This window comes from Plectropomus leopardus, chromosome 11 (genome assembly GCF_026936395.1).
Source record: "Plectropomus leopardus strain MGB_pleo_1.0 chromosome 11, ASM2693639v1, whole genome shotgun sequence".
Taxonomy (NCBI): Eukaryota; Metazoa; Chordata; class Actinopteri; order Perciformes; family Serranidae; genus Plectropomus; species Plectropomus leopardus.
The window spans coordinates 35,625,944-35,652,736 of NC_142186.1; the positions used below are offsets into that span (position 1 = coordinate 35,625,944).

General features: G+C 39.1%; 1 protein-coding gene across 2 annotated transcripts in view; it reads right to left on the reverse strand.

Annotated features, from left to right (window-relative positions):
• Nucleotides 1-26,793, reverse strand: part of col6a4a (collagen, type VI, alpha 4a) — a 105,874-nt gene that overhangs the window by 23,325 nt on the left and 55,756 nt on the right. For both annotated transcript variants that reach the window (XM_088084720.1, XM_088084719.1), the window contains exons 24-40: nucleotides 26,472-26,507; nucleotides 26,279-26,341; nucleotides 24,995-25,057; nucleotides 23,485-23,547; nucleotides 23,305-23,367; nucleotides 22,751-22,801; nucleotides 22,600-22,635; nucleotides 22,181-22,243; nucleotides 22,026-22,088; nucleotides 21,062-21,097; nucleotides 20,935-20,971; nucleotides 20,829-20,840; nucleotides 19,539-20,032; nucleotides 18,743-18,833; nucleotides 17,032-17,685; nucleotides 16,492-16,579; nucleotides 14,015-14,169 (exon numbers count right to left, since the gene is read on the reverse strand). In XM_088084720.1, coding sequence (XP_087940846.1) covers nucleotides 14,015-14,169; nucleotides 16,492-16,579; nucleotides 17,032-17,685; nucleotides 18,743-18,833; nucleotides 19,539-20,032; nucleotides 20,829-20,840; nucleotides 20,935-20,971; nucleotides 21,062-21,097; nucleotides 22,026-22,088; nucleotides 22,181-22,243; nucleotides 22,600-22,635; nucleotides 22,751-22,801; nucleotides 23,305-23,367; nucleotides 23,485-23,547; nucleotides 24,995-25,057; nucleotides 26,279-26,341; nucleotides 26,472-26,507 — 2,068 coding nt within the window. The remainder of the gene's footprint in view (nucleotides 1-14,014; nucleotides 14,170-16,491; nucleotides 16,580-17,031; nucleotides 17,686-18,742; nucleotides 18,834-19,538; nucleotides 20,033-20,828; nucleotides 20,841-20,934; nucleotides 20,972-21,061; nucleotides 21,098-22,025; nucleotides 22,089-22,180; nucleotides 22,244-22,599; nucleotides 22,636-22,750; nucleotides 22,802-23,304; nucleotides 23,368-23,484; nucleotides 23,548-24,994; nucleotides 25,058-26,278; nucleotides 26,342-26,471; nucleotides 26,508-26,793) is intronic.

Genomic DNA, 26,793 nt, shown 5'->3' on the forward strand with positions numbered 1-26,793 from the left:
CTATTACGCGTTACTATAAGCTATTCTATGTGGTTTTCAGCCATTTTTAGGAGGGTCAAAATTTGACTTTTTTAGCCATACTATACTATTGCCTTGTCGGCCATTTTTCTTGACATGCTAAATTATCATTTTTTGGCGTTTTTGGACTTTATTTCCACTCTGCGTGCTATTACAGCGTTACTATAAGCTATTCTATGTGGTTTTCAGCCATTTTTAGGAGGGTCAAAATTTGACTTTTTTGCCATACTATACTATTGCCTTGTCGGCCATTTTTCTTGACATGCTAAATTATCATTTTTTGGCGTTTTTGGACTTTATTTCCACTCTGCGTGCTATTACGCGTTACTATAAGCTATTCTATGTGGTTTTCAGCCATTTTTAGGAGGGTCAAAATTTGACTTTTTCGCCATACTATACTATTGCCTTGTCGGCCATTTTTCTTGACATGCTAAATTATCATTTTTTGGCGTTTTTGGACTTTATTTCCACTCTGCGTGCTATTACGGCGTTACTATAAGCTATTCTATGTGGTTTTCAGCCATTTTAGGAGGGTCAAAATTTGACTTTTTGCCATACTATACTATTGCCTTGTCGGCCATTTTTCTTGACATGCTAAATTATCATTTTTTGGCGTTTTTGGACTTTATTTCCACTCTGCGTGCTATTACGCGTTACTATAAGCTATTCTATGTGGTTTTCAGCCATTTTAGGAGGGGTCAAAATTTGACTTTTTAAGCCATACTATACTATTGCCTTGTCGGCCATTTTTCTTGACATGCTAAATTATCATTTTTGGCGTTTTTGGACTTTATTTCCACTCTGCGTGCTATTACGCGTTACTATAAGCTATTCTATGTGGTTTTCAGCCATTTTTAGGAGGGTCAAAATTTGACTTTTTCGCCATACTATACTATTGCCTTGTCGGCCATTTTTCTTGACATGCTAAATTATCATTTTTTGGCGTTTTTGGACTTTATTTCCACTCTGCGTGCTATTACGCGTTACTATAAGCTATTCTATGTGGTTTTCAGCCATTTTAGGAGGGTCAAAATTTGACTTTTTTCGCCATACTATACTATTGCCTTGTCGGCCATTTTTCTTGACATGCTAAATTATCATTTTTTGGCGTTTTTGGACTTTATTTCCACTCTGCGTGCTATTACGCGTTACTATAAGCTATTCTATGTGGTTTTCAGCCATTTTTAGGAGGGTCAAAATTTGACTTTTCGCCATACTATACTATTGCCTTGTCGGCCATTTTTCTTGACATGCTAAATTATCATTTTTTTGGCGTTTTTTGGACTTTATTTCCACTCTGCGTGCTAATTACGCGTTACTATAAGCTATTCTATGTGGTTTTCAGCCATTTTTAGGAGGGGTCAAAATTTGACTTTTGCCATACTATACTATTGCCTTGTCGGCCATTTTTCTTGACATGCTAAATTATCATTTTTTGGCGTTTTTGGACTTTATTTCCACTCTGCGTGCTATTACAGCGTTACTATAAGCTATTCTATGTGGTTTTCAGCCATTTTTAGGAGGGTCAAAATTTGACTTTTTCGCCATACTATACTATTGCCTTGTCGGCCATTTTTCTTGACATGCTAAATTATCATTTTTTGGCGTTTTTTGGACTTTATTTCCACTCTGCGTGCTATTACAGCGTTACTATAAGCTATTCTATGTGGTTTTCAGCCATTTTAGGAGGGTCAAAATTTGACTTTTTGCCATACTATACTATTGCCTTGTCGGCCATTTTTCTTGACATGCTAAATTATCATTTTTTGGCGTTTTTGGACTTTATTTCCACTCTGCGTGCTATTACGGCGTTACTATAAGCTATTCTATGTGGTTTTCAGCCATTTTTAGGAGGGGTCAAAATTTGACTTTTTTCGCCATACTATACTATTGCCTTGTCGGCCATTTTTCTTGACATGCTAAATTATCATTTTTTTGGCGTTTTTTGGACTTTATTTCCACTCTGCGTGCTATTACGCGTTACTATAAGCTATTCTATGTGGTTTTCAGCCATTTTAGGAGGGTCAAAATTTGACTTTTTTGCCATACTATACTATTGCCTTGTCGGCCATTTTTCTTGACATGCTAAATTATCAGGTATTTGGCGTTTTTTGTACTTTATTTCAAATCTGCGTGCTATTACAGCGTTACTATAAGCTATTCTATGTGGTTTTCAGCCATTTTTAGGAGGGTCAAAATTTGACTTTTTAGCCATACTATACTATTGCCTTGTCGGCCATTTTTCTTGACATGCTAAATTATCATTTTTGGCGTTTTTGGACTTTATTTCCACTCTGCGTGCTATTACGCGTTACTATAAGCTATTCTATGTGGTTTTCAGCCATTTTTAGGAGGGTCAAAATTTGACTTTTTTCGCCATACTATACTATTGCCTTGTCGGCCATTTTTCTTGACATGCTACCTTATCATTTTTTGGCGTTTTTGGACTTTATTTCCACTCTGCGTGCTATTACGCGTTACTATAAGCTATTCTATGTGGTTTTCAGCCATTTTAGGAGGGGTCAAAATTTGACTTTTTCGCCATACTATACTATTGCCTTGTCGGCCATTTTTCTTGACATGCTAAATTATCATTTTTGGCGTTTTTTGGACTTTATTTCCACTCTGCGTGCTATTACGGCGTTACTATAAGCTATTCTATTTGGTTTTCAGCCATTTTTAGGAGGGGTTAAAATTTGACTTTTTTGCCATACTATACTATTGCCTTGTCAGCCATTTTTCTTGACATGCTAAATTATCATTTTTTTGGCATTTTTTGGACTTTATTTCCACTCTGCGTGCTATTACGCGTTACTATAAGCTATTCTATGTGGTTTTCAGCCATTTTTAGGAGGGGTCAAAATTTGACTTTTTTGCCATACTATACTATTGCCTTGTCGGCCATTTTTCTTGACATGCTAAATTATCATTTTTTTGGCGTTTTTGGACTTTATTTCCACTCTGCGTGCTATTACGCGTCTCTATAAGCTATTCTATGTGGTTTTCAGCCATTTTTAGGAGGGGTCAAAATTTGACTTTTTTCGCCATACTATACTATTGCCTTGTCGGCCATTTTTCTTGACATGCTAAATTATCATTTTTTGGCGTTTTTGGACTTTATTTCCACTCTGCGTGCTATTACAGCGTTACTATAAGCTATTCTATGTGGTTTTCAGCCATTTTAGGAGGGTCAAAATTTGACTTTTTTGCCATACTATACTATTGCCTTGTCGGCCATTTTTCTTGACATGCTAAATTATCATTTTTTGGCGTTTTTGGACTTTATTTCCACTCTGCGTGCTATTACGCGTTACTATAAGCTATTCTATGTGGTTTTCAGCCATTTTAGGAGGGTCAAAATTTGACTTTTTTCGCCATACTATACTATTGCCTTCACGGCCATTTTTCTTGACATGCTAAATTATCATTTTTTGGCATTTTTTGGACTTTATTTCCACTCTGCGTGCTATTACGCGTCTATATAAGCTATTCTATGTGGTTTTCAGCCATTTTTAGGAGGGGTCAAAATTTGACTTTTTCGCCATACTATACTATTGCCTTGTCGGCCATTTTCTTGACATGCTAAATTATCATTTTTGGCGTTTTTGGACTTTATTTCCACTCTGCGTGCTATTACGCGTTACTATAAGCTATTCTATGTGGTTTTCAGCCATTTTAGGAGGGTCAAAATTTGACTTTTTTGCCATACTATACTATTGCCTTGTCGGCCATTTTTCTTGACATGCTAAATTATCATTTTTTTGGCGTTTTTTGGACTTTATTTCCACTCTGCGTGCTATTTAGCGTTACTATAAGCTATTCTATGTGGTTTTCAGCCATTTTAGGAGGGGTCAAAATTTGACTTTTTTCGCCATACTATACTATTGCCTTGTCGGCCATTTTTCTTGACATGCTAAATTATCAGTTTTTGGCGTTTTTGGACTTTATTTCCACTCTGCGTGCTATTACAGCGTTACTATAAGCTATTCTATGTGGTTTTCAGCCATTTTTAGGAGGGTCAAAATTTGACTTTTTAGCCATACTATACTATTGCCTTGTCGGCCATTTTTCTTGACATGCTAAATTATCATTTTTTTGGCGTTTTTTGGACTTTATTTCCACTCTGCGTGCTATCACGCGTCTCTACAAGCTATTCTATGTGGTTTTCAGCCATTTTAGGAGGGTCAAAATTTGACTTTTTCGCCATACTATACTATTGCCTTGTCGGCCATTTTTCTTGACATGCTAAATTATCATTTTTGGCATTTTTTGGACTTTATTTCCACTCTGCGTGCTATTACGCGTCTCTATAAGCTATTCTATGTGGTTTTCAGCCATTTTTAGGAGGGGTCAAAATTTGACTTTTTTGCCATACTATACTATTGCCTTGTCGGCCATTTTTCTTGACATGCTAAATTATCATTTTTTTGGCGTTTTTGGACTTTATTTCCACTCTGCGTGCTATTACGCGTCTCTTTAAGCTATTCTATGTGGTTTTCAGCCATTTTTAGGAGGGGTAAAAAATTTGACTTTTTTCGCCATACTATACTATTGCCTTGTCGGCCATTTTCTTGACATGCTAAATTATCATTTTTGGCGTTTTTGGACTTTATTTCCACTCTGCGTGCTATTACAGCGTCTCTATAAGCTATTCTATGTGGTTTTCAGCCATTTTAGGAGGGGTCAAAATTTGACTTTTTTCGCCATACTATACTATTGCCTTGTCGGCCATTTTTCTTGACATGCTAAATTATCATTTTTTTGGCGTTTTTTGGACTTTATTTCCACTCTGCATGCTATTACGGCGTTACTATAAGCTATTCTATGTGGTTTTCAGCCATTTTTAGGAGGGGTCAAAATTTGACTTTTTTCGCCATACTATACTATTGCCTTGTCGGCCATTTTTCTTGACATGCTAAATTATCAGGTTTTTGGCGTTTTTTGGACTTTATTTCCACTCTGCGTGCTATTACGCGTTACTATAAGCTATTCTATGTGGTTTTCAGCCATTTTTAGGAGGGGTCAAAATTTGACTTTTTGCCATACTATACTATTGCCTTGTCGGCCATTTTTCTTGACATGCTAAATTATCATTTTTTGGCGTTTTTGGACTTTATTTCCACTCTGCGTGCTATTACGCGTTACTATAAGCTATTCTATGTGGTTTTCAGCCATTTTAGGAGGGGTCAAAATTTGACTTTTTTCGCCATACTATACTATTGCCTTCTCGGCCATTTTTCTTGACATGCTAAATTATCATTTTTTTGGCGTTTTTTGGACTTTATTTCCACTCTGCATGCTATTACGCGTCTCTATAAGCTATTCTATGTGGTTTTCAGCCATTTTTAGGAGGGGTCAAAATTTGACTTTTTTCGCCATACTATACTATTGCCTTGTCGGCCATTTTTCTTGACATGCTAAATTATCATTTTTTGGCGTTTTTGGACTTTATTTCCACTCTGCGTGCTATTACGGCGTCTCTATAAGCTATTCTATGTGGTTTTCAGCCATTTTTAGGAGGGTCAAAATTTGACTTTTTAGCCATACTATACTATTGCCTTGTCGGCCATTTTTCTTGACATGCTAAATTATCATTTTTTGGCGTTTTTGGACTTTATTTCCACTCTGCGTGCTATTACGCGTTACTATAAGCTATTCTATGTGGTTTTCAGCCATTTTTAGGAGGGGTCAAAATTTGACTTTTTTAGCCATACTATACTATTGCCTTGTCGGCCATTTTTCTTGACATGCTAAATTATCATTTTTTGGCGTTTTTGGACTTTATTTCCACTCTGCGTGCTATTACGGCGTTACTATAAGCTATTCTATGTGGTTTTCAGCCATTTTTAGGAGGTCAAAATTTGACTTTTTTGCCATACTATACTATTGCCTTGTCGGCCATTTTCTTGACATGCTAAATTATCATTTTTTGGCGTTTTTGGACTTTATTTCCACTCTGCGTGCTATTACAGCGTTACTATAAGCTATTCTATGTGGTTTTCAGCCATTTTTAGGAGGGGTCAAAATTTGACTTTTTTGCCATACTATACTATTGCCTTGTCGGCCATTTTTCTTGACATGCTAAATTATCATTTTTTTGGCGTTTTTTGGACTTTATTTCCACTCTGCGTGCTATTACGCGTTACTATAAGCTATTCTATGTGGTCTTCAGCCATTTTTAGGAGGGTCAAAATTTGACTTTTTTGCCATACTATACTATTGCCTTGTCGGCCATTTTCTTGACATGCTAAATTATCATTTTTTGGCGTTTTTGGACTTTATTTCCACTCTGCGTGCTATTACGCGTTACTATAAGCTATTCTATGTGGTTTTCAGCCATTTTAGGAGGGGTCAAAATTTGACTTTTTGCCATACTATACTATTGCCTTGTCGGCCATTTTTCTTGACATGCTAAATTATCAGGTTTTGGCGTTTTTTGGACTTTATTTCCACTCTGCGTGCTATTACAGCGTTACTATAAGCTATTCTATGTGGTTTTCAGCCATTTTAGGAGGGGTCAAAATTTGACTTTTTAGCCATACTATACTATTGCCTTGTCGGCCATTTTTCTTGACATGCTAAATTATCATTTTTTTGGCGTTTTTTGGACTTTATTTCCACTCTGCGTGCTATTACGCGTTACTATAAGCTATTCTATGTGGTTTTCAGCCATTTTTAGGAGGGGTCAAAATTTGACTTTTTTCGCCATACTATACTATTGCCTTGTCGGCCATTTTTCTTGACATGCTAAATTATCATTTTTTTGGCGTTTTTGGACTTTATTTCCACTCTGCGTGCTATTACGGCGTTACTATAAGCTATTCTATGTGGTTTTCAGCCATTTTAGGAGGGGTCAAAATTTGACTTTTTTCGCCATACTATACTATTGCCTTGTCGGCCATTTTTCTTGACATGCTAAATTATCATTTTTTGGCGTTTTTGGACTTTATTTCCACTCTGCGTGCTATTACAGCGTTACTATAAGCTATTCTATGTGGTTTTCAGCCATTTTTAGGAGGGGTCAAAATTTGACTTTTTGCCATACTATACTATTGCCTTGTCGGCCATTTTTCTTGACATGCTAAATTATCATTTTTTGGCGTTTTTGGACTTTATTTCCACTCTGCGTGCTATTACGCGTTACTATAAGCTATTCTATGTGGTTTTCAGCCATTTTTAGGAGGGGTCAAAATTTGACTTTTTGCCATACTATACTATTGCCTTGTCGGCCATTTTTCTTGACATGCTAAATTATCATTTTTTGGCGTTTTTGGACTTTATTTCCACTCTGCATGCTATTACGCGTTACTATAAGCTATTCTATGTGGTTTTCAGCCATTTTAGGAGGGGTCAAAATTTGACTTTTTTGCCATACTATACTATTGCCTTGTCGGCCATTTTTCTTGACATGCTAAATTATCATTTTTTTGGCGTTTTTTGGACTTTATTTCCACTCTGCGTGCTATTACGCGTCTCTATAAGCTATTCTATGTGGTTTTCAGCCATTTTTAGGAGGAGTCAAAATTTGACTTTTTTCGCCATACTATACTATTGCCTTGTCGGCCATTTTTCTTGACATGCTAAATTATCATTTTTTTTGGCGTTTTTTGGACTTTATTTCCACTCTGCATGCTATTACGCGTTTCTATAAGCTATTCTCTGTGGTTTTCAGCCATTTTAGGAGGGTCAAAATTTGACTTTTTTTAGCCATACTATACTATTGCCTTGTCGGCCATTTTTCTTGACATGCTAAATTATCATTTTTTGGCGTTTTTGGACTTTATTTCCACTCTGCGTGCTATTACGCGTCTCTATAAGCTATTCTATGTGGTTTTCAGCCATTTTAGGAGGGGTCAAAATTTGACTTTTCGCCATACTATACTATTGCCTTGTCGGCCATTTTTCTTGACATGCTAAATTATCATTTTTGGCGTTTTTTGGACTTTATTTCCACTCTGCATGCTATTACGCGTCTCTATAAGCTATTCTATGTGGTTTTCAGCCATTTTTAGGAGGGGTCAAAATTTGACTTTTTTCGCCATACTATACTATTGCCTTGTCGGCCATTTTTCTTGACATGCTAAATTATCAGGTTTTTGGCGTTTTTTGGACTTTATTTCCACTCTGCGTGCTATTACGCGTCTCTATAAGCTATTCTATGTGGTTTTCAGCCATTTTTTGGAGGGGTCAAAATTTGACTTTTTTGCCATACTATACTATTGCCTTGTCAGCCATTTTTCTTGACATGCTAAATTATCATTTTTTTTGGCGTTTTTTGGACTTTATTTCCACTCTGCATGCTATTACGCGTCTCTATAAGCTATTCTATGTGGTTTTCAGCCATTTTAGGAGGGGTCAAAATTTGACTTTTTAGCCATACTATACTATTGCCTTGTCGGCCATTTTTCTTGACATGCTAAATTATCAGGTTTTTGGCGTTTTTTGGACTTTATTTCCACTCTGCATGCTATTACGCGTCTCTATAAGCTATTCTATGTGGTTTTCAGCCATTTTAGGAGGGTCAAAATTTGACTTTTTGCCTTTCTATACTATTGCCTTGTCGGCCATTTTTCTTGACATGCTAAATTATCAGGTTTTTGGCGTTTTTTGGACTTTATTTCCACTCTGCATGCTATTACGCGTCTCTATAAGCTATTCTATGTGGTTTTCAGCCATTTTTAGGAGGGGTCAAAATTTGACTTTTTTGCCATACTATACTATTGCCTTGTCGGCCATTTTTCTTGACATGCTAAATTATCAGGTTTTTGGCATTTTTTGGACTTTATTTCCACTCTGCGTGCTATTACGCGTCTCTATAAGCTATTCTATGTGGTTTTCAGCCATTTTTTGGAGGGGTCAAAATTTGACTTTTTTGCCATACTATACTATTGCCTTGTCAGCCATTTTTCTTGACATACTAAATTATCAGGTTTTTGGCGTTTTTGGACTTTATTTCCACTCTGCGTGCTATTACAGCGTTACTATAAGCTATTCTATGTGGTTTTCAGCCATTTTTAGGAGGGTCAAAATTTGACTTTTTTCCCCATACTATACTTTTCCTTTGTCGGCCATTTTTCTTGACATGCTAAATTATCATTTTTTGGCGTTTTTGGACTTTATTTCCACTCTGCATGCTATTACACGTCACTATAAGCTATTCTATGTGGTTTTCAGCCATTTTTAGGAGGGGTCAAAATTTGACTTTTTTCGCCATACTATACTATTGCCTTGTCGGCCATTTTTCTTGACATGCTAAATTATCAGGTTTTTGGCGTTTTTTGGACTTTATTTCCACTCTGCGTGCTATTACGCGTCTCTATAAGCTATTCTATGTGGTTTTCAGCCATTTTTAGGAGGGGTCAAAATTTGACTTTTTTGCCATACTATACTATTGCCTTGTCGGCCATTTTTCTTGACATGCTAAATTATCATTTTTGGCGTTTTTGGACTTTATTTCCACTCTGCATGCTATTACGCGTCTCTATAAGCTATTCTATGTGGTTTTCAGCCATTTTAGGAGGGTCAAAATTTGACTTTTTCGCCATACTATACTATTGCCTTGTCGGCCATTTTTCTTGACATGCTAAATTATCATTTTTTGGCGTTTTTGGACTTTATTTCCACTCTGCGTGCTATTACAGCGTTACTATAAGCTATTCTATGTGGTTTTCAGCCATTTTTAGGAGGGGTCAAAATTTGACTTTTTAAGCCATACTATACTATTGCCTTGTCGGCCATTTTTCTTGACATGCTAAATTATCAGGTTTTTGGCGTTTTTGGACTTTATTTCCACTCTGCATGCTATTACAGCGTTACTATAAGCTATTCTATGTGGTTTTCAGCCATTTTAGGGAGGGTCAAAATTTGACTTTTTTCGCCATACTATACTATTGCCTTGTCGGCCATTTTTCTTGACATGCTAAATTATCATTTTTTTGGCGTTTTTTGGACTTTATTTCCACTCTGCGTGCTATTACGCGTTACTATAAGCTATTCTATGTGGTTTTCAGCCATTTTTAGGAGGGGTCAAAATTTGACTTTTTTCGCCATACTATACTATTGCCTTGTCGGCCATTTTTCTTGACATGCTAAATTATCATTTTTTTGGCGTTTTTTGGACTTTATTTCCACTCTGCGTGCTATTACGCGTTACTATAAGCTATTCTATGTGGTTTTCAGCCATTTTTAGGAGGGTCAAAATTTGACTTTTTTCGCCATACTATACTATTGCCTTGTCGGCCATTTTTCTTGACATGCTAAATTATCAGGTTTTTGGCGTTTTTGGACTTTATTTCCACTCTGCGTGCTATTACGCGTTACTATAAGCTATTCTATGTGGTTTTCAGCCATTTTAGGAGGGTCAAAATTTGACTTTTTAGCCATACTATACTATTGCCTTGTCGGCCATTTTTCTTGACATGCTAAATTATCATTTTTTGGCGTTTTTGGACTTTATTTCCACTCTGCGTGCTATTACGCGTCTCTATAAGCTATTCTATGTGGTTTTCAGCCATTTTAGGAGGGTCAAAATTTGACTTTTTCGCCATACTATACTATTGCCTTGTCGGCCATTTTTCTTGACATGCTAAATTATCATTTTTTTGGCGTTTTTTGGACTTTATTTCCACTCTGCGTGCTATTACGCGTCTCTATAAGCTATTCTATGTGGTTTTCAGCCATTTTTAGGAGGGGTCAAAATTTGACTTTTTTCGCCATACTATACTATTGCCTTGTCGGCCATTTTTCTTGACATGCTAAATTATCAGGTTTTTGGCGTTTTTGGACTTTATTTCCACTCTGCGTGCTATTACAGCGTTACTATAAGCTATTCTATGTGGTTTTCAGCCATTTTTAGGAGGGGTAAAAAATTTGACTTTTTTCGCCATACTATACTATTGCCTTGTCGGCCTTTTTTCTTGACATGCTAAATTATCATTTTTTGGCATTTTTGGACTTTATTTCCACTCTGCGTGCTATTATGCGTCTCTATAAGCTATTCTATGTGGTTTTCAGCCATTTTTAGGAGGGGTCAAAATTTGACTTTTTTCGCCATACTATACTATTGCCTTGTCGGCCATTTTTCTTGACATGCTAAATTATCAGGTTTTTGGCGTTTTTTGGACTTTATTTCCACTCTGCATGCTATAACGCGTCTCTATAAGCTATTCTATGTGGTTTTCAGCCATTTTTAGGAGGGGTCAAAATTTGACTTTTTTCGCCATACTATACTATTGCCTTGTCGGCCATTTTTCTTGACATGCTAAATTATCATTTTTTTGGCGTTTTTTGGACTTTATTTCCACTCTGCGTGCTATTACGCGTTACTATAAGCTATTCTATGTGGTTTTCAGCCATTTTTAGGAGGGGTCAAAATTTGACTTTTTTCGCCATACTATACTATTGCCTTGTCGGCCATTTTTCTTGACATGCTAAATTATCAGGTTTTTGGCGTTTTTTGGACTTTATTTCCACTCTGCGTGCTATCACGCGTCTCTACAAGCTATTCTATGTGGTTTTCAGCCATTTTTAGGAGGGGTCAAAATTTGACTTTTTAGCCATACTATACTATTGCCTTGTCGGCCATTTTTCTTGACATGCTAAATTTTCATTTTTTGGCGTTTTTTGGACTTTATTTCCACTCTGCATGCTATCACGCGTCTCTATAAGCTATTCTATGTGGTTTTCAGCCATTTTTAGGAGGGGTCAAAATTTGACTTTTGCCATACTATACTATTGCCTTTACGGCCATTTTTCTTGACTTGCTAATTTATCATTTTTTTGGCGTTTTTTGGACTTTATTTCCACTCTGCGTGCTATTACGCGTCTCTATAAGCTATTCTATGTGGTTTTCAGCCATTTTTAGGAGGGGTCAAAATTTGACTTTTTTGCCATACTATACTATTGCCTTGTCGGCCATTTTTCTTGACATGCTAAATTATCAGGTTTTTGGCAGTTTTTGGACTTTATTTCCACTCTGCGTGCTATTACGCGTTACTATAAGCTATTCTATGTGGTTTTCAGCCATTTTTAGGAGGGGTCAAAATTTGACTTTTTTCGCCATACTATACTATTGCCTTGTCAGCCATTTTTCTTGACATGCTAAATTATCAGGTTTTTGGCGTTTTTTGGACTTTATTTCCACTCTGCATGCTATTACGCGTCTCTATAAGCTATTCTATGTGGTTTTCAGCCATTTTTAGGAGGAGTCAAAATTTGACTTTTTCGCCATACTATACTATTGCCTTGTCGGCCATTTTTCTTGACATGCTAAATTATCATTTTTTGGCGTTTTTTGGACTTTATTTCCACTCTGCGTGCTATTACGCGTTACTATAAGCTATTCTATGTGGTTTTCAGCCATTTTTAGGAGGGGTCAAAATTTGACTTTTTTCGCCATACTATACTATTGCCTTGTCGGCCATTTTTCTTGACATGCTAAATTATCATTTTTTTGGCGTTTTTTGGACTTTATTTCCACTCTGCGTGCTATTACGCGTCTCTATAAGCTATTCTATGTGGTTTTCAGCCATTTTTAGGAGGGGTCAAAATTTGACTTTTTTGCCATACTATACTATTGCCTTGTCGGCCATTTTTCTTGACATGCTAAATTATCATTTTTTTGGCGTTTTTTGGACTTTATTTCCACTCTGCGTGCTATCACGCGTCTCTACAAGCTATTCTATGTGGTTTTCAGCCATTTTTTGGAGGGGTCAAAATTTGACTTTTTTGCCATACTATACTATTGCCTTCACGGCCATTTTTCTTGACATGCTAAATTATCATTTTTTTGGCGTTTTTTGGACTTTATTTCCACTCTGCGTGCTATCACGCGTCTCTAAAAGCTATTCTATGTGGTTTTCAGCCATTTTTAGGAGGGGTCAAAATTTGACTTTTTTGCCATACTATACTATTGCCTTGTCGGCCATTTTTCTTGACATGCTAAATTATCATTTTTTTGGCGTTTTTTGGACTTTATTTCCACTCTGCATGCTATTACGCGTCTCTACAAACTATTCTATGTGGTTTTCAGCCATTTTTAGGAGGGGTCAAAATTTGACTTTTTTCGCCATACTATACTATTGCCTTGTCGGCCATTTTTCTTGACATGCTAAATTATCATTTTTTTGGCGTTTTTTGGACTTTATTTCCACTCTGCATGCTATTACGCGTCTCTACAAACTATTCTATGTGGTTTTCAGCCATTTTTAGGAGGGGTCAAAATTTGACTTTTTTCGCCATACTATACTATTGCCTTGTCGGCCATTTTTCTTGACATGCTAAATTATCATTTTTTGGGCATTTTTTGGACTTTATTTCCACTCTGCGTGCTATCACGCTTGTCTAAAAGCTATTTTATGTGGTTTTCAGCCATTTTTAGGAGGGGTCAAAATTTGACTTTTTTCGCCATACTATACTATTGCCTTGTCGGCCATTTTTCTTGACATGCTAAATTATCAGGTTTTTGGCGTTTTGGGACTTTATTTCCACTCTCCGTGCTATCACGCGTCTCTAAAAGCTATTCTATGTGGTTTTCAGCCATTTTTAGGAGGGGTCAAAATTTGACTTTTTTCGCCATACTATCCTATTGCCTTGTCGGCCATTTTTCTTGACATGCTAAATTATCAGGTTTTTGGCGTTTTTTGGACTTTATTTCTACTTTGCATTCTATTACGCGTCTCTACAAGCTATTCTATGTGGTTTTCAGCTCTTTGAAGGAGGAGTCAAAATTTGACTTTTTTCGCCATACTATACTATTGTCTTGTCGGCCATTTTTCTCGACATGCTAAATTATCAGGTTTTTGGCGTTTTTTGGACTTCATTTCCACTCTCCATGCTATTACGCGTCTCTAAAAGCTATTCTATGTGGTTTTCAGCCATTTTTAGGAGGGGTCAAAATTTGACTTTTTTCGCCATACTATACTATTGCCTCTGATTATGTCTCTGTGAGTGTGTGAGAGTGTGTGTGTGTGTGTTTGGACAGTGGTGTGTGGGCTACCGTGAGACAGTGAGACAAATTTCTGTCCGTCTCCTCTGGTCAGAGTGTCGATGATGTCCACCTGGCCAGTCTGGGTCCTGACTCCCGTGTGCTCCTGAAACCTCTCCTCCTCCGCTTCCCTAAACTCCTCCTCCTCCACCACGGCCGTCCCCTGACTGAACACACAGCAGCAACAATCAAACCTTAGTTATTGCATTTGTTCCTTATGTGCACATTAATGCACAAGTCTGTGCATTTTTTTAGATTATTGAATTTATATACGATTTATTTAAAAATATTATTAAATGAATTCAAATACATGCCTTGTGTTGCTCTATTTTCTTTATTTTTTAATTTTCTTTTGCTATAGGTTATGTTTATTATGAGTCACCTTTTATACTGTATATGTCAATATTATTTGAGTTAATGTATAATAATCACCTTTATAATCAATCCTTTTCACACATATTTTTGCATGTATCAGTACATATATGTGCATTTTTCTTTTCTTTAAAAGTAACACTGTAAGTTTTAGGGGGATTTATAGATTTATTTATCATTTAGACGGAGTTTGAAAAATAAAATAAATTAATTGGTGTCTAATGGTGAAGGATGCAGATTGCAACCAGGTGAAACTCCTCACGGAGAGTTCACCGTAGAGTAACCTGAACCAGTAAAAACACAAACTAAAGAAGAAATCTGCATTTTTCCAATCCTGCTTGTTGTGGAGGGGCTTTTTAACTACGACTGGTGACCCAAAAAAGGTGAATGCCAGTGTTTGGTTTGTCCATTCTGGGCTACTGCAGAAACATGGTGATGCAAGCAGGAAGTGCGCCACCCTCTGAGGCAAAATTTACCTAGTGGCCGAAAGTGGAACTACAGCGTCACGTGATGCACACTGGCCCAGAAAGACTTTTCCCTGTTTGTTAACATTGGGAAAGAGACCTCCTTAAATCACTGGATATTTTTGTTTGAGACGCGTTGACTTTTCAGAACGCATATTTTATAGCCATTATTAAACACGTCAAGTCCTAAAGACGTAAAATGCAATATTTTATGATTGAAGATTTGGAAATCGGTATTTCTCCAGACAAGATGAACGTGCATCGGACCTGCAGGACTTTACCGTGAGAACGCGCATGTAACTCTAAGAGTTTCTGACACAGCACAGGCTTCGTACCGGCCGTAGTAACGGATATTTTTGAATCATAATTCATCAATTTTACCATTTTACAACACATCCATACGCTGTTGGCTGTAAAGCTGTAATATAGACGTCTTACTGTGTCTGTGAGCAGCGCGGAGCACTAGATACACTTATTAACAGGTACTGAACGTAGTATTTACTTAAAGTTGAGCTGTGTATTAATACACGGGGCAATATTACAAGGCACTGCCTTTTATTATACAACACTTTTTGATTCTGTTAATTTGATTTCTCCAGTTGTGATTATGATATGATTCCCTGATAAGTTACGTTAAGTGTGTGTGTGTGTGTGTGTGTGTGTGTATATATAGAGAGATAGATATTATCTAATTAGCACGTAAATATTACCGTCGATTAGCTGCTGTTGCTAATAAGCTAAGGAGGGATGGTCGTGCACCGGCGCTGTTCACTCCGAGCACTCGGGTCATCTGTGTGAGCGAGCCTGTGAGTCGGAGTCAGTGCTCGGGTACACTCGGCTGCACTCGGCCACGTTCGGCTGTTGTTAATCACTTCTACGCATGCTCTATGGGCAGGTAGATACAGGTATTTTACACTTTTCTAAACCTGGAAAAAGAGTTTTCTCTGCTTCATGCACCACTGAGCAGCGCTTATAGGCATGAATGAGGCCCCGCCCCCACCGCTGTATCCAGATTTATGATACATCCATGGTTTATAATAGATCCATGGTTTATAACAGATCCATGGTTTATAATAGATCCATGGTTTATAATAGATCCGGTTTATAATAGATCCATGGTTTATAACAGATCCATGGTTTATAACAGATCCATGGTTTATAATACATCCATGGTTTATAACAGATCCATGGTTTATAATACATCCATGGTTTATAACAGATCCATGGTTTATAATACATCCATGGTTTATAATAGATCCATGGTTTATAATACATCCATGGTTTATAACAGGTCCATGGTTTATAACAGATCCATGGTGTAGCTGTAAAGAGCTCATTCTTAAGTACAAAAACACAAAAATTCTTACTTTCAGGTGATTGTACACTAAAGAAAACAGACTAAAATTTGATTATATTCCACTTCTGCTGATATATCCCCCTGAATCCTAAACACTGGACCTTTGAATCTTTTCTAACGTGACGGAAATGTTGCACGGGAAAGTTAACATCTCTTAATAAATAACAAAAAACACTAACTGGATTATCAAACTAGCTGCGGATTCATTTTTGTGATGACTTTTGAACTGACTGACCGGCTGTCGGTCTGAATGTGTTTGTCTTCGTGGTTGCGTGTAATTCCACAGTTTGAGTTACCTGTTTGTGAATATTTGTCCTCCATTTTGTTCTTTGAGCCGGTCACACGTGCGTTTTAAGGAAGGGGGAGGATACGTGTTCATTCCCTCTGAAATAAACACAAACACATTCACGCGTTTTCGGATACTTGTACAAAAACAACAAAACAAGTAAAAGTACAGCATTCAGTATTGCAACAAAGTCAAAGTACAGAAGCATTTTCAGTCAAATCTACTTAAATTATCAAAAGTAAAAGTACTCAGGAGGCAGAAAACTTGGTGTGAATGTAATATCATTGAATGATGGGATTGGTGGGGAAACGACAGAGGGACGTCGTGTAAAAGCTCTCTGAGGCAAACTGTGATTTGTGATTTTGACTTGACTTAATGCTTAAGCACCGTTTCAATGTGGAAACAGTTTTATTATTAATATAACGTGTTTTTTTTCACCACTGTGCTCGTGTTGATGCTCAGAAACAATATGAAAGAATTCAGCTTTATGATTAATTTAAAACAAACTGATGTTTGAATGTAAGACTCTGCAGCGTCGGCGTGATCTTACTGTTGAGGGCGGTGAGGAAGACCCTGAAGAAGCGCTGAGCGTAGCCCTGCTCGTCAGCCTTCAGTCTGCTCATGTGGATCAGGTGCTGCACGACAGGCTGACTGGCCAGCTCGTCCACCTGAGCCCGGTCGTAACGATCGCCGACCGTCACCACGAACAACGCCACGCCCTCACACTTGGCCCTCTGGGAGATGTAGCTCAGCTTGGCTCGGTCCTCGTAGGCCGTCTTGGTGCCCACCACGGTCAGCACCGCCCTTTTCCTCCGGGGCTGGCTGGCCTTCAGGAGCACCTCCTTCAGGGTGAACTCCAGCGTCTGTCCCAGCGCCGAGGAGCCGCCCTGCTGCGTCATGTTCTGGATCAGGTGCCTCCTCATCAGGTTGCTGTTCTGGTAGGTGCCCAGTCCGAACTCCAACCTTGGAGCGCGGGTGCCGCTCTGCTGGACTACAGCCACCCGGGCCTGGGTACCGGCCCTGCGGGGCTGCGAGCTCACGGCCAGCTGCTCCACCACGGAGCCCAGCAGCTGCTGAGCGCCGGCGTACTCATCGGCCTGCATCTCCCTGGAGCTGTCCATCACCATCACCAGGTCCACATCCACGTCCTGAGGTGGCACCGGCTCCTGGATGAAGGCGCACTGCTCCGAGCGTTTGCAGGGGTCTAAACACACAAGAAGCAGCTCTCGTTCAGATACCCGATGAATGTTTGAAACTGTGCTGAGCCATGTTATAACAGTATCGTTAAATGTCGTATAATATGAGCTGACTGTCAGTTTATTTTAATGGTTCGGAGGTTATTTATCTCCGCTGTTTGTGTTCTGTGTGCAGATCTGGATGGAATGACAATTAATAAACTTGAAACTTGAAGTTTGACTGAGATTATTCCACTGTTGAACAAAGACGTCCGTCATGAGAATTAGCGATCGACCAGTATTGTTTCTTGAACATGGGGTTCATTTGTTGGTGGGTTTCCATCACAGGTTTGCAAAAAATTCAGCAATATTTTAAAAATGCCAATTAAAAAAAAATGGCAAGATGATGGCTTTTCCACTGAGTGATGTCATGTGACTTTTCCTCTGGCGATAACATCCCAGTAACCATGGTGATGGATGTTCAAAACATCAGCAGCTTCTATTGCAGCCACCGCACTAGCCGTCATTATTTCCAATCCAAGGCCACGTAGGCGTGTTATGGAGCCATGATGGAAAGGGATTCAAAACTTTCTCAGAGTTATGTGATGCAATAACAGCTTCTGTGGCTCCTGCTGCATCATGAGGGAGCCAGTTCATACTGACAGCACACAGACACAGCGTCATGTGCCCTCACAGCATCATGTGATCTAGAAAAGACTAAAAAGTGTTTCCATTGCAGTTTTGCCAAATATGGCTTTTTCGTTTTGCCTGAAACACCACCTCGTGAGCGTAATAACATTTTGGGGGTAAATAGGAGTTTTTTCAAAATTTCAAACGTTTCCAATCGGGGTATTATACAATTGCAATTTCAACTTGAGGGTTAGTGGAAACCCACCTGAACAAAACATTAAAGTATCATAAATGTTTGTTTACTATATAACTTACTTTCTGCCATAATCCAAAATTCAGGGGAAAACTCTCATTGACCAGGGAACCAGGACGTTATTTCCCAGGTTGTCCTACAGAAAAACATCATCCCTGCCGCACTCTGTATGAATCAGACTGCGTATGAGCCTCACAGCGTACCGTAACAGATCGCACAGGTCTTGACCTTCCTCAGGTCAGCAGCCGTGTCCCTCCCCAGCACTGTGAAGACGGAGCGTCCCGAGTCGTCCGCCTGTGAAGGAACAGCAGCAGTCGTTAATCACAGCTCTGAGTGCGGCTGAGGTGACACGAAGATTAAACAAAAAAAACACCTCACTGATCTCCAAACACATTTCTTCTACTGAAATAATGACAGCGTGGCCAATAAATTTGAGTATCACAGATCACATTACGTCACCCACCAGCAGGAGCTTTATTAAGCCGCAATGCATTATGGTGGTTGTAGGTTTTCTGCCTATTAAGCAAAGCCTTTTTCTCTGTTTTCTCTGGTCAGGTAGCAGCAGCTTCAAAAGTATTTGCATTTTTCTGCTGCAGAGACGCCAAAGTTTAATGTGTTTAACGTCTTTAATGCTTTCAGGTATGCGTGATGACATCGCCATCATGCACGTGAGCATATGATGTCAGTTGGTGAATTTTGGAAACTTCTGGAGCGAGTGCCAGCTCGTGTCACTGGAACAGAGCTGGTTGTTTGATGTGTTGGTTGGTTGGTTTTTGATGTTCAGTTTTTTAGAAACACTTCAGAGTGAACAGGTTCGTACAACATAATTAAAAGCAGAAAGACGTTACAGCGGGCGCCCCATGTACAGAGGCTACGTTCTCGCCGCAGCATCCGCAGGTTCAATTGCGACCTCGACCCTTTGCCATTCCCCCTCAAACAAACTGACAAAAAAAGCAGAAGAAATTCTAACTGTTCTGAAAGAGAGAAAAATCAACGTACCTCCATCGCTCGACTGATAGCCGGAGCGTTCCTCAGAGAGACGACTGCCGGGACGATGTTGAGGGCCTGGTACTCCATCATGGCCGTAACAATGTCGTTAACATCCGCTGCGGGGCCGTTAGAGAAGAAGACGGCCACCTTCCTCATCATTACTCCAGCTCGGATGCGTTTGAAGATGTGCTGACCGACGAAGCGCATGGCGGCGCCGAGGTTGCGCTGTTGGGACGTCCTCTCCAGGGCGATGCTCTTCACTGATTCGATCAGCTGTCTCTTGCGGCGATAGTCCTGGAAGCGGATCAGGTGCTTGGTGTTGGCGCCGTAACCCACCACGGCGACGCGAGCGCCCGTCGGACAGTTGCTCTCGGCGATGGCGATGTCGTCCAGCAGGGAGAGGAGGGCGGTGCGCTGCCTCTCGAAGGCTGCAGGGGTCACATCCGAGGACATGTCCAGACCGAACACCAGCTCTGTGGGGTAAGCTGGACACTCGGATCGATCTGAGAACCAACAAAGAAGAGTTCACCTAAAACTAAAGAGTCACATCGTTTATTGGAGAAAAGAAGAACTCCGAGCTCCAGTCATCGGACGTTTCTACCACCAGAGGGACAGACGTCTGTGTCCTCGTCCTTGTCAGACATCGGTCATAGATGCCGTTTGTCGTCATGTATTGTATTAATGTTACTACACTTTTGCTTTTGAAGTTTTAGAGCAAAGTTTCGGGATGAAATTGATATTTGTGAACTTGGATGTTTTTTAATGTCTCTGCTTTTATCTACAAGCTCTGAGCAGCTCATCAGGATGTCCCATTTCACTTAAAATCATGTCTGTATGTATTTATTTTTTCATCCACTGTGAAAAAACTCTGAATGAATATATAATAATATATATTATAGGCATTTTTACACAGTTCATATATATACATATAAATATTTGAATTTTGTGTTTGTTTGTTACAAACACAAAACACGGGACGTCTGGTTCTTGTGCGTAAATGTACATTTCTAATTCTACTGTATGTCTATATCAAATAAACTATCACTATAATTGTACTAATAACATGTAGATATAATTGTCTCATCACAAACGTGACCGACATGCACAGAGCTGCACCACCAGCATGCCTGTACAAATACATATTTACTGTAAATAAACCACGAGAGATGATTATGAACGCGTGAACCTCCATCCAACATCAACAAGCATCGATGTGAAGAAGCTGAAGAGGCTGAGACGACGAAGGTTTGTCTTCTACTCACCACACTTGTGTTGTAATTATCAAATGGAAATACGTACCAATGGAGCACGCTGTGTGGAGGAAAAAACAGAAAATATCACTCAGAGTTTCATCACTGAAAGGATGACGGCGAGCGCACGTTGCCTCAGTGTGTGTGACTCTCACCACAGTTGTCTCTGATGTAGGTGATCAGCTGACACTCCTGAAGACAAACGGAGAAGACGTCATGTTTAAATACGGACGCCGGGATTTAATATCTAACTTTGTATAGTTAGATTTAAGGGGGACTTACAGTCATGCCTTTATGTCCAGGAAGACCTCTGGGACCCTGGAAAGAGTAGGAGAGGCTTTATTAACCCTTTCTCTTCATCAGTGGTCCATACTGGTTTGACTGTTCACTTTCACATGAGCAGAAGTTAAAGAGATACTTTGCTGATTTTTAACCAGTTTCGTATCATAAAAATGCGGGTCGTACGAGTCCGTGAACTCTGTTAAACGTCCCTCCAGAATACCTTTATGGTCACTGTGCACGTAAATACAACGAAATTGAGTCGCATCAAGTGAACAGAGCTCAATAAAGAAGAATAAAGAATAAGAATAAAACAAATGGAAAGCGATTTAATCATATTACATCCTTTTATTTCTCACTTCTTTAATCCCTTTAAACCCCACCTTCCCCCCTTTTTCAATCTGTTTTTATGTTTTTACTTTATTTAATTTTAGATTATTTTTATTGTTTTTTTTTTTTAAATGAGCTTTTTTTAGCCACACAAACCCTGTCCAAAAAAATTTAACAAAGTTTTATCACCCTTGTGTCCGTGCTTATCGGAGTATTGCTGTAAAGGATCTAACACTAACTATCTAACTAACTAACTATCTAACTATCTAACTAACTAACTATCTAACTATCTAACTAACTAACTATCTAACTAACTGTCTAACTAACTATCTAACTATCTAACTAACTGTCTAACTAACTATCTAACTATCTAACTAACTAACTAACTAACTATCTAACTAACTATCTATCTAACTAACTATCTAACTATCTAACTAACTAACTAACTGTAGGTTTTTCTATGTCTTGATCAAACGCCGCAGCCCTAATCAAAAGTTGTTTTTTTTTAGTTTTTTTAGAGAGAAAAGACGGTTTCATGAAAAGACGGTCTCCTCAGCAGTGAAATACATTTTTAAGGTAGTATGCAGAGTGAAGGTGGTTTTAATGATGATGATGATGATGATGATGATGGACTCACCCTGTGTCCTGAGTATCCTTGCTCTCCAGGCCTGCCTGGTTCTCCCGGCCTGCCTGAGTTCCCCTGCGTTCATCGGACAAACCAAACAAAAGTTATCATGAAGCAAAAACACAGATTTAAAAAAAAGATCAAAATCGCAGTTAGTCAACACTCACGCCGCGTCCTCGGTTCCCTTTACGTCCTGGATGTCCTCTGGGTCCCTGCAGGCCATCCTCACCCTGAACACAACAACAGAAACGCAGCAAATTCACAAAGTGCTTTCTGTTTCTCATATTTTCCTTCTGTATTATCTTTGAATATATAAACACCGAAACATTAACACAAACAGTCGACTTTCACTGTCGGCGCAGAATAAACACAGATCTTATCTCTCTCAGGGCTCCAGAAGCATTTGGAGAAACACCAGCATGCACATAAATTTAGTCACACTTTATTCCTGTTACTGTGCGAACGTCTGATGTAGCTTCTGAATCTAAAACATGAGTCCTGAACGACTTAAATCATTCGTCTCCATCTGGGTCGGCTTTGTATAAAGTTGTTAAAATGAATTCACAGCAAGTGTAAGTGGACTCACCGGTAGACCGGGGTAACCAGGGAAACCAGGATCTCCCTGTAACGAGAAAGTACCACAAGTTACTATTAATTTAAAAAATGCACCATATTCTTACAAATTATCTGACAGTTTAGGATTTATGTTTCTGAAAAGATGGAGGACAGTTTCTTACCTTTGCACCTTTAGATCCTGGAGGTCCGTAACCGTCTCTGCCGTCCTGACCCTGAGACAGTCAGACAGACAGTCAGTCAGTCAGACAGACAGACAGACAGACGACAGACAGACAGACAGACAGACAGACAGTCAGACAGACAGACAGACAGTCAGACAGACAGACAGACAGACAGACAGACAGACAGACAGTCAGACAGACAGACAGACAGACAGACAGTCAGACAGACAGACAGACAGACAGACAGACAGACAGACAGACAGACAGACAGACAGACAGACAGACAGACAGACAGACAGACAGACAGACAGACAGACAGACAGACAGACAGACAGTCAGACAGACAGACAGACAGACAGACAGACAGTCAGACAGACAGTCAGACAGACAGACAGACAGACAGTCAGACAGACAGACAGACAGACAGACAGACAGACAGACAGACAGTCAGACAGACAGACAGACAGACAGACAGACAGACAGAGGCACAAACATCAGATGCACAGTTTATATTATTTTACATACTATTATATACAAACACTGCAGCGACTTACGGGCATCCCTCTGGCTCCTTGTGGTCCTGGAACACCTTTAACACCTGGATCTCCTGGTTGACCCTTGAACAGCAAAAACGCTCAGTTTTTATTTTCCTGTCACGGAGTATTTTCGCCCTGATCTGATTTAATCTGATTTGAGGTTAAACTGGTGACATGTTTCTGGGTAAAGTCACACACCTTCTGCCCGTTTGCTCCGCGGCGTCCGGCTGCTCCCGGGTTTCCAGCCAGTCCCGGTCCACCCTGCAGGAAACCAACAGAGTCAGAGAAGCTGAGCATCCTTGTGTGCATACCCAAAAAATCATGGTGTAAAAAAGGCCACCGGCAGCGGGACCTCTGTCGGGCGGGTGGACGATATCAGGCTCTAGGCTTTTATTTTTTATATTATAGCCATAATAAATACTATAGCTTTTTCACAACACTATACTGTTATTCTGCCTGGCGACACTTTTTATTTCCTCACTTAGCGTTTTGGAAAGAATCAGCTCTGAAAAGTTATTTCTGGCTCTGATTAATTCAACGACCTCCACGCATGGCTCATAAATAAAGATAATTTGAGGGCGGATCACATCTATAAAACACATGGATTGAAAATAGCTACAATTATGACCAAATATTCTCAGTAACATCTAACAACATATATTTACTTGTCTGATCAGATTTGTCCACTTTACAAATCTGATCAGACAATATTCGCATTATTTTCAGTAAATAAAAATAACTAAGTGGGAACGTCGATGACTTTTTCTGCCTCCTAACTGGAGCCAAAAACCAGATGAGTCCCAGACGTCAGGCGGTGACATCATCTGTCAGAGTCTGCATGATTTGTGACACGTGATAATTAAGGCGTCAAATGTGACAACCACAGAATTAACCAACACTTCTCGCACTCGTGAAGTGAATCTGATGAACGTTTAAGACGGCTGAGAATCTCCAGAGGGACAGAAAATCAGGTTTAGGATTGAACATTTTTTTATACATCCATTTTGCTAAAACTTTTAAGATATTAAGATAAACAAACAAAAAAAGTTAAAGTTGTATTCTCTACATTTATATTTTAAGTAAAATGTTCTGAAACTAATTTAACTAGGTTTTCATTTCATACAACAAAGGTTACATTTGGAGCTACCACTGAGATCATGTCCTCTGTATTTTTTCAGGGAAATTTCTGTGCATTATCCTGTCCACATATTTTTGGCCATGCAGCATAAAACAAGACTCAGCACAGTAACATGAACGTGGAGCCAAAACCTGATGTCTCCTACGGTCCCAAAAAAGGACCTGCCGGACCATCAAACCTTCAGCGACGTGTCAGGAATAATAATTTTCATGTTATTGAAAAAAACTGAAATTAATTAAACGTGTAGAACATGAAGCATCTGAGGTGACACTTTATTTTAGTGGTCCATTTTTTTATTTAATTTTTTTTGTAAAGATATGAAGGTCAAAAGCTAAGCAAATAAACACGTTGAAATAAATTAAAGATAAGATCAAATAAAATAATTCAATGAATGTAAATAATAAATAAGTAAAAGGGAAAATTAAATAAGAAAATATTGGAAAAACATTTTTTAGATTGCAGACAAAGTTCAACACATCAGAGTGTGTGTCGTCCTGTCAGCTGGTCTGGGGTCAGTTCAGTTACTGTGTAATTTGTGAAGAGGAGTGAAGGTCGAGGTGATGAACTGACCTGAGGTCCAGGAAGGCCAGGGATTCCTCTGGGTCCAGGTTGACCTCTGACCCCTCTGGGGCCCTGCAGGGACAAGACGAAATAATTAAGATTTTAAAACATGTCTCTGCTTCCAGTCTTTGACCTGAGCTGAACTCCTCGACTCTTCCTCTACCTTCATAATCTGACTTTCTGAGGCGGGAGCCATTAATCTACGTTTACATAAAAGATAAAATTCCACTAATGTTACTAATTTTATACAGTTCATGTAAACAACATATTCCATTCGCATATCCAGAATTAGACTTTATTCCAATTGTAGCATTTTGCTAGAAACCTGAAGGACATTATTCATTATTTGGAGATGGATGCATCTCACGAGTGTGTTTTATGTCAATCACAGCTGGTTGTATGTAGGGCCGAGTACCGAAACCTGGTGCCATATATGACCAGTAACTACCAGACCGAATCAAAATGCAGATTTGGGTGGCAGAAGTGCGTGGTCTGCAGGGATGGAGGAAGAAAGAATGAAGGTAAAAAGGTGTGTGATGGTAATGGGTGACATTTGAGCAGCCACGTCTGCAGCAGAGTTTAAGACTGGGCGATACGGCTCTAAATATTCATTCATTTATTTTCTATAACCACGATACTCGCCATGTATCTTGATATTTTGAAACATTCATTAAACTTTACCCATGAGGATTCATTCATTTTGAGCTGGCAACAAACCAAGAGCTCTGCAGTTCATATTTTGGTAATATTTGCAGGTGCACTGGAGCTCCGTGCTCGCAAAATGTGACTAAGTAGTCGCAATCGGAGCTCTGATACAAACACACAACTCATCTGCTCATCATTGCCACTCATTAAGTTAAGTTGCTATGGCAGCGTCGTTAAACCTGATGATTTATTCTTTGTAAGCTGGAAACAAACTAACAGCTCTATAGTTGAGATATTAATAGTATTTGCAAATCGCAGTAGTGCTCCATGGCCACAAAATGTGACTAAAATGTCAGAGTCTGGAGCTCTGCAAAAGCCCTGATTTGTGTGTGTGTCTGAGAGGCAGAGAGCCGTAGAGGAGAGCGGAAGAGCCAAAATACCGGTGGCTCATAAAAACGAAATGACAATTTCAACTTTCTGTTCACAATATAGTTCTTTTATATATCCCACGTGGAACAAACTGCGCTATCTCTAGTGAATTCGATATATCGCCCACCGCTATTTCGTAGGTATTGTGTATTTTTTTGAAAAAGTGCAAAACCAGAATATTCTGTGCATGTAAACATCATCACTGTGCTGATTGCTCACCTGTGGACCTGAAGCACCTGGACTGCCTTGGAGTCCTGGATCTCCTGGCTCTCCAGTTACACCCTGCAAGAGGACGGACACACACACACACACACACACACACACACACACACACAAACAGTTTATAAAAGCTGTTTACTGGTGTGTAAAGCAGAACTAACAGCGCTGAGGGTTGTTGGACTTCCCGTCCTACCTTCCCACCGGGCGCCCCTCTTCTTCCATCTGGACCCTGAGCAGCACAGAAACAACATATTTAAAGATTTATACAGATATTTAGTTTTTATGAGTGATTTATTTATCACTATGCTGTTATCAACAGACTATGAAGGTTTTATCTGATAGACGTTTTGGCAGAGTCGTGAGCAGGCAGAATCTGAGTGTTTGTGCCCATGTAAACTTTGTGTTAACGCTCCTGTCAGTTTCTCCTAATTGTGTTTTTTAACAGCTGCGTACAATCAGAAACACAATCAGCTCAACAGCCATTAAATGTATGTCCACAAAAAGCACATTTTCTG